General features: G+C 49.3%; 1 protein-coding gene across 1 annotated transcript; it reads left to right on the forward strand.

The window, feature by feature from the left end:
- The first annotated feature begins 4,471 nt into the window (after nt 1–4,471).
- On the forward strand, nt 4,472–8,089 carry MYOD1 (myogenic differentiation 1). Its single transcript, XM_068148596.1, has 3 exons — nt 4,472–5,206; nt 6,552–6,630; nt 7,221–8,089. Exons 1-3 carry the CDS (start codon nt 4,646–4,648, stop codon nt 7,469–7,471), a joined length of 891 nt encoding a protein of 296 aa, XP_068004697.1. The 5' UTR covers nt 4,472–4,645; the 3' UTR covers nt 7,472–8,089.

An 8,089-nucleotide genomic window follows, 5' to 3' on the forward strand; every position in this document is an offset into this window, starting at 1 on the left:
CTGGCATTTTGCATTCATAAATTCACCACACAGGCCTGCTAGTATTTTTCTCCAGGATATTTTGCACATGTATACAAAACTGCACTAGTATTTTTCTACTACTAAGAAAGTTGTACAAAATGGAAGAGTAGAACACAGAATGGAAACAAATGCAAGAAAACTGCATTAAGGTAAAAACACTTCACAATAAATCATTTTCAGTAAACTGACTTTCAGGCACAGCTGTGCCCAAGTAGCCATTTCTGCAGTGCTGCCTTAGCCCACCTGCTTTCTGTTGAGGCTAACACAAGACAATTACAATTCAGGTGCTTTCCCAATCTTTCTATTAATAGGATTCAACCTTGTGGGGGAATCACTTTAAAACAACCCCCTGTATTCATCTGTAAAAATACCATTGCATACTAGAAGAATGGCTTGAAGCACTTGTAGAAGTGTGCTGTATTTGCCTATGCTGAGATGGCTGCTCTCTAATACAGCTGTAGTTTAAAAGATATTTCCATCTGGGCTAGATTCCATCACCCATCCCCATGCTGAGCATACCTTATTCAACAATTAGTTCCACTGACTGCAGCTCAACATGAGTAAGAACAAAGGAATCTATCCCTCTCAGTATTAAAATACAGCTCATCAAGTATGAACAGAGCAAAGCTACTCACTCAAACTAGTGCCATATAGACCACTCCAAATGCTACTGGTAATGTTTAACTTCCTTCTACAAGTCCTCTCCTTTAAGGGTTGGTGACCTTCTGAAATATAGGTCCAGAGATTCCTGAACTTAAACTGTTTTTCACCTTCAATGAATTCCAACATAAGCCCAACATTTAAATTTCTCAAAATGAGACTTACTTGTCTGTTCCTTTCCCCTGAAACACTGTCATGTTTGTTTCTCAGAGGCCAAAGGTAGCTACACAATCTCAGATTTTAGGTCTTTCTCTCCCTTTTCCAAATCTCTTTCTTTGCCCTTTGCCTGAAGGGTCAACCCTGATAATTCTAGACAAACTCACAATCAGCTATTTTCCCTGTCTGTCCTCTGAAAAAGAAGAAATCAGTTGGTTACCGTACAGATCAAGCTGCACTCGACCACATGCTGCTGCTGCTGAGAGGGCACACATGCTTCTGAGTGCAGGACGCGCAGTCTGCCTCTGCCCTTCCAGCTTCCTTTTCAGCCACACCCTGTTAGAAAAAATAAAAGATGAAGGTGGAACAGGTGTTAAGAGCAACAACACTTACAGAAACTTCACAAATTCTCTTTCTCTTCTGAATCCTTGTTCATACACATACGCTCTTAGCTGTACTTCCAAAGAAATGTCCAAACCCCCACTCTGGGGCAGCACAGAATAGCTACAGCAGCACCAGTACACCTTAAGGACAGCATCCAAACTGGAAGCTCAGGACAGAGACAATCTTTACTGAAATTAGGAGTTACAGCACAGAGGCTTCCAAACAGGTGTTAACAATGGTGTCCTGCTAAATGCTAATCATAAGCACCACCTGCAGCTGGAGAGAAAGGACCCTTGCTGTTGCTGACTCTCAGAGTGAGGCATTCACATGAAGTCTCCAGGTGGAGATCCTCTCCGTCCTTCATCCTCTCCACTATGCCCACACAAAACTGAGAATTGCACCTCAGGAAGCATTCCTTGCAAGCACTTATTTTCAGGACTTGGCTGTACAAGGCAAACCTTGGGAATCATCCTGGAAATCATCTGGTAGCGGCAGCAGGGAAGGAGCCCTCAAGGGCACCTTCACTGGAAGATCTCTCTGAGCAGAATTCATCACCTGGCCAAGGCCTTCTCCTGACTTTTAAGTGCATTCACAGGCAATTACTAGCAACCTCCTTGTATTGCCTGTCTAAGTCCCAACATTTGCTACCACTGTGCCCGAAGTAACCACTTTGTGTCCAAGTCACAAACTGCCCTTTCCTGGGGTTACATACAGCCTTGACACACACAGTGACAGAACACCCTACAACACTGGCTCAGCATGAGGTAAAATTATCCTTCCCATAAAATGATGATCTGGAGAGAGCTTAAATGTCTTAAGTGGGCCCCACAGGCAGAGCCAAGCCTTGACAACCCAATTTACATGTTCAATAATTACAGCACACAACTCCCTCTTACACTCACTGTGTTACCGTATGTCCAGCACTACTTTGACTAGAAAGTACTTTTACTTTTTTTAACTGTTCCAAAAGATCTTTATAAAAAGATCTGTTCACTTCTGGATCCAAGAGCCTCTGTAATACTGGTGAAGTGTTTCTACAAGTTTGCTACTCTGCCTTTCAGAAACAGCTGGGAGAGATACACTTCTAAATGTGTAAGGGTGGTCAATAGCTGATCTCCTTGGGGCATATTGCTTTTCAGCGTTGGATACAGCAAAAGAAAGAACTTGTACAGAGTTCAAAACACACAGGTTTTTCTTAAAAATGTCATCTTTTGGGGGATAATGAGAGATTGTGATTAACAGTCTTTTGTACTGGAAGGCATTTCAGTAAATAGAGAACGGGGACTGCACATTAGGCATTTTTGCATAAACTAGATCATATAACAACAAAGGAAGCTACCATCACTGCAGCCCCTCTCAGCTGTAGGCAGGCCCAGAGACACAGGGATTGGACAACAGGTCATTGATGGATGCTTTTTACCTTTCCAGATTCTCCCTGTCAGCCCTTTGCCCTACCGAAGACAAAGCTTTGCTTTACTCATTTTAGTTGATGGTACATTAAAAACACCCATAACTATTTTAATCATGAAGTCAAAGAAATCACAGTCAAATTGCTGGAGTGCTTCTGTATCACCAAAGGCACTTTTTTCTATCAAATGATATTCCAAAGCAGAGTAAAAACGTGTGAGCCCTTGAGAGAAGCTACCAAAGCACATCCCAGTTCTCCAAGTCCAAATCGCCACTGTGACCTCAAATACCAAGTTCCTGTTGCACAAGCAACCCAGCTGCAGTGCAGTTACATGCACAGCACAGCATTGCTTCACCAGGTGAAGTTCATCTCTTCAAATATTTCAGAATGAAGGTAAAGAGAGTTGATTTGGTAGAGCAACGAGAGATGGCTCACATTGTGCCTCACAGGAAGAGTAATTTGCTGAAGTGATAGCTGACCATAACTCAGGCTTCAACTCTCCAGTAGATCATTACCACACCACTACTAAACTGCTGCTTTACTGGAGGAACCAAACACTTTTGTGATAAACCTGGCTGCTACCGGCTCAGGCACTCGTTGGGTGTCTTGGCTGTCCCAGGCCTTGTCCTCTCACACAACTGCTTTTTGCTCTGAGTCAAAAGTTTCAGTAACTGCTCTCGACTCTTGAGCTGGAAACATCTTCGGTGTGGATCTCTGACCTCTACCTGGGTCCGCCGTGGCTGAGACACCCTGGTTCCTTAGAACAGGGCTAACGCGCTCCAGCGCGCCTCAGACGACTATGTTTTTCCTCTGGGAAATTTCTTCCCCAGGTGAGACCAAATAGCAATGGCTCCAGAGTAGCGGCCCTCCTGGACGGACCTGCTCCCTCCTCTCACCACCCCGGAGACCTGGCAGCAGTCACGTCCCCGATACCCGCCCAGCCCGCAGCCGCCCGTCTCGGCGCAGAGGTGGCTGAGGGAACCCGCGGCCCAGGCGGCCGATCTCGGTGGCTCGCGGCCCCCCTCTAGAGGCCGCCATGTCACGACACCACCCCCGCCGAGCGCAGCGCCACCAGGCGTCCGCACTCAACATGGCGGCCACCCCGCCGGCTCCCTCGTCCGCGACCCCTCCGTCTAGTCGGTCCCCTCGCACCCGTTGCCCCAGAGATACGGGCATGGTTCTGGCTCTCCACAGTGTCCCCGGGTCCTGCGCGACCGGGCTCCGGCCATAGTACGGAGGTGCCGCCCGCACTGTCCGCCCTCACGAACACCCCCGGAGTAGTTACCCTGTGGCCACAGAGCCGCACAGCAGCGGCCGGCGCGGAGAAACCCGTCCCGGGACTGGGGCTTTCTTCCCTGAAGGATACAGCCGAGCCGCAGCCCCGCCGGCCACCGGCGGGACGCGCAGGGAAACGCGCCGCTGCCGACGAGAGCGCGGCCTCGCCGGGGCGCGCGGGAGCACGGCGGAGCAGCGCTGTCCCCACGGGCATGCGGCCGGCGGCTACCAGCACCTCCGGGCATCGGGGAGCCTCGCCGTCCCCGACAGGCTAGGCAGGGCGCTGCGCAAGGCGGAAAAAAAAAAGGGAAAAAAGAGAAAAGACACTGTGCAGCGCGCGCCGGCAGCGGCTGCCGCGAGCTCGGCACCCGCACGAGCGCCCCAAACACCGCCCCGACGGCTCCCGCGGGCCGCCGCTCCCCGCCGACCCCCCCGCCGCCCCGGGGGCTCCGGCGGCCGTGGCCCCCTCCCCGCCCCGCGGCGCCCCGCCCCGTCCCGACCCACCGTGGGGGGGCGGCTCCGGCATAAATATGGCCCCGAGTGGCACTCTCGGACCGGCGCGGCTTGGGAGGGGGTCGGTGGGTGCCCGTTCTCGTGGCCTCGGCTAGGAGAGCGTGAGGCCTCCGCTCAGTACACCCGCCCCTCCACAGGCAGCCGCTGAACATCCCGATCGAAGTCCCCTCTCTTCTGAACCTCTCGCTCGTCCCCTCTGGCCCAGCCACTGTCTCCTCCACCGCCCCCATGGACTTACTGGGCCCCATGGAGATGACGGAGGGCTCCCTCTGCTCCTTCACAGCCGCTGATGACTTTTACGATGACCCATGCTTCAACACGTCAGACATGCACTTCTTCGAGGACCTGGACCCCCGGTTGGTGCACGTGGGGGGCCTGCTGAAGCCCGAGGAGCACTCGCACCACCACGGGCACCACCATGGGCACCCGCACGAGGAGGAGCACGTTCGAGCGCCCAGTGGGCACCACCAGGCCGGCCGCTGCCTGCTGTGGGCCTGCAAGGCTTGCAAGAGGAAGACGACCAACGCCGACCGCCGCAAGGCTGCCACCATGAGGGAGCGGCGGCGGCTCAGCAAGGTCAATGAAGCCTTTGAGACCCTCAAGCGCTGCACCTCCACCAACCCCAACCAGCGCCTGCCCAAGGTGGAGATCCTGCGCAACGCCATCCGCTACATCGAGAGCCTGCAGGCACTGCTGCGGGAGCAGGAGGACGCTTACTACCCAGTGCTGGAGCACTACAGTGGGGAATCGGATGCCTCCAGCCCTCGTTCCAACTGCTCTGATGGCATGGTGAGTGCCCCAGGGAGGACACCCTGCCACTGAAGCGCCCCAGACACTGTCAGTCTCCTCCTGTTTTACCTGTAGCATCTGCTTTCCATAACTGCCCAGGCAGAAGACAGAGCTCTCTCTTGTGCCTTGAGCTGCAGCAGTGACGGGAGGTGGGGTCCCCACGTGCCAGGATCTCTGGAAAAAAAGAAAAATCTCTTTATGCGCTTTTTTTTTTCTCTGTGGTGAGAAGTTAGGCAGGTCTGTGTGCCCTCGCAGAGCCAGGGGAGCTGTGGGGGCACTTCGGGAAGCTGCCTGGGATAGGTACCTGGGGACACGGTGAGATCTGAATCCTACCTGTGCTGCCATAGCTCCTGGGGGATCTCGTTTCCAACTTCAGCATCATTACCATTTAATCCTCTAAGGACAGCACGCTGGAAGGCCTCCCTTGGTCATGGTAGTTACAGGGAGCAGATAAGAAAAGACTGGGGGGTTTTTTTGCTATTCGTGATGGTAACAGGAGGAAGTTCTAACAGGAGTAGTTTTCCTTGACCCTTAAGAAAATGTTTCTCCGTTCTCCTCACACTTAATCCCCTCTGTAGACATTTACCAGCAATAGGAAAGAAATCCCAAGGCTTTGTGTCCTGTTTGTTATGGGGAGGGGAGAAGAAGGTTGGGTGCTAGAGAGGGTGACATCACCACATCTTTTCACAGGGACTATAGGCTTGGACTCTGGTCTGAATCCCAGAAATTGAATTCACCGCTCTGGGGTGATCCTGCCAGAGTGGTGAGTTGAATATGTGGTTATGAGATAGTTGGCAGATTGGGGAGAAGATTTCCACAAATGACCCCTCCTCAAAGTACAGCCCTTTCCTTTTGTCAGAAAGAGTTATTTTGTTGTGGATAAAGTGTTGGAAACAAATACATTGGTCAGTGTTTGTTTGGACTTTTTCTGTACAAAATGGAAATGGGAAGAGAAACTAAAGGAAGTAGAAGCTTTTAAAGAGAAACTCAAGTTTGGAAAAAACTTCCAAAATTAGACCAAAAAAAGGCTTGTTACTATCTTGATCTCCTTGCTGTAAGCTGAAGATAATAGGTCAGTATCTCATCAGAATGCTGGAACCCTTGTCTCAGCTACAGTATTGGATATGGTAAGTTTCCTTTGGAACAGCTGTGCCACAGAAAACATTCTGGGGGGAGTTCCATTCTAGGCAAGTTAAATTCTGCCTTTTTCAGAGAAACTAAAACTCAGTGGCATTTCAGCCATGGAGTGATGACACAGACAGCAATATGAAATTGGGTGGTTCGTGGGATTTCAGTAAATGCTGTCCTCAGCCAGTGACTTCACTCAGATTGCTCTCCTTTCCAGATGGAGTACAGCAGGCCACCTTGCAGCTCTCGCAGAAGAAACAGCTACGACAGCAGCTACTACACAGAATCTCCAAATGGTGAGTATGTGCCATACTGGCCCTGTGAAACCTGGAGGTGGAGGCTGTCAAGCTGCCACATGCCTTCTCTGTCCCCTGTTATTAAGCTGGCCCCGGCTGGGCTGGAAGAGGAACTTGCCTTTTCAGCCAGCAAGCTGTGGATGCTAGTAGAAGCACTGGATTTCCTCTATATATACTTGCAAATTCAGACATATGTTACAGCTGCAGTTCCTATTTTGCAAACATAACATCTGGATAAAAATGTATTCCTCTCTTTAACTAATTTCCAGTGTTTTGCATGAAGACTCTTCTAACTCTATCCAAACTGGAGGAATTGTTGACTGTTTTCAAACCTTCCCTTCCCTTTCTATGGACTGAAGTGAAGGCCTGGATCTACCCATCCCCAAAGTAGCATACTTTGGTTTGGTCTGTCTTCCATTTTGCAAATGAAAGTCTGTTTTCTGGTAACTGGTGTTCTTAACCATTTCTTACTTCCTCTGAATCTTTGCTCCCAGCAGATGCATGCTGGCAGGCACTCACTGGGGTTTTATGCACAAAATCACATTAAGTGCCCACTGGATAAACTGAGCACCTTTTTGTCTGTTTCTCAGATCCAAAGCATGGGAAGAGTTCTGTTGTTTCCAGCCTTGACTGCCTCTCAAGCATTGTAGAAAGGATTTCCACAGACAACTCCACGTGCCCTCTACTGCCTCCAGTGGAGACTATCGCTGATGGGAGTCCTTGTTCCCCTCAAGAGGGAGTGACTCTGAATGATGGAGGAGCCCAAATTCCTTCTCCCACCAACTGCACTCCACTTCCCCAGGACAATAGTAGCAGCAACCCCATTTACCAAGTGCTATAAAGGCAGGTCCAGCTGGACTGCACTGAAAACAAATGGCTCTGTTCAGCCATGCTACAAAGCCTGCCTTCTAAGACTGAAAAGACTGCTCGAGACTTGTTCCAGCTTTAAAATATCACTTAAAATTCCTTCAAATGTGTAACTTTTTGAACATATATTACTTCAAAATACACCTAGTTATTTATTGGTTGTTAAACTAAAGATATTTAATATGTCTAGAGATAAACTTGTGTACCATGAAATGGCCAATATTTAATCTGGGCTTTGGGGAAATAGGAACCTGGCTCTTGAATGCGAGAAGAATAGAAATCTACAACAGTAGTGGCATGATTGATCCTTCCTATTCCTGTTCTGGCCAAAATAAGGTTGTGGACCATTTTTTATAGAACTTTTTGTATGATTCTAAATAAGATTTGCTTTGCAAAAAAAAAAAAAAGGGGGGGGGGAGAGAAAAAAAAAGAAAGAAGGGGAAAAGAAAGAAAAACCCCACAAAAAGAGAAAATAAAAACAGGAAAAGAGGAAAACCCTAAAAATATTTAATATTGCTTGGTTTGTTGTGTCAAACTTTATATATTTATATGATGTGGTTGCCAAGAATGTTTTCAACAGTATGCTAAATAA

This window comes from Melanerpes formicivorus, unplaced genomic scaffold (assembly GCF_026170545.1).
Source record: "Melanerpes formicivorus ecotype bairdi unplaced genomic scaffold, bMelFor1.0.p_v2 SCAF_16, whole genome shotgun sequence".
Taxonomy (NCBI): domain Eukaryota; kingdom Metazoa; phylum Chordata; class Aves; order Piciformes; family Picidae; genus Melanerpes; species Melanerpes formicivorus.

Bases quoted from the DNA above. Each gene is read 5' to 3' on its own strand.
- MYOD1 (XM_068148596.1), top strand. From the start codon at position 4,646: ATGGACTTACTGGGCCCCATGGAGATGACGGAGGGCTCCCTCTGCTCC. The intron at 5,207-6,551 runs GTGAGTGCCCCA...TCTCCTTTCCAG, and splicing joins CCAACTGCTCTGATGGCATG to ATGGAGTACAGCAGGCCACC. The intron at 6,631-7,220 runs GTGAGTATGTGC...TCTGTTTCTCAG, and splicing joins CTACACAGAATCTCCAAATG to ATCCAAAGCATGGGAAGAGT.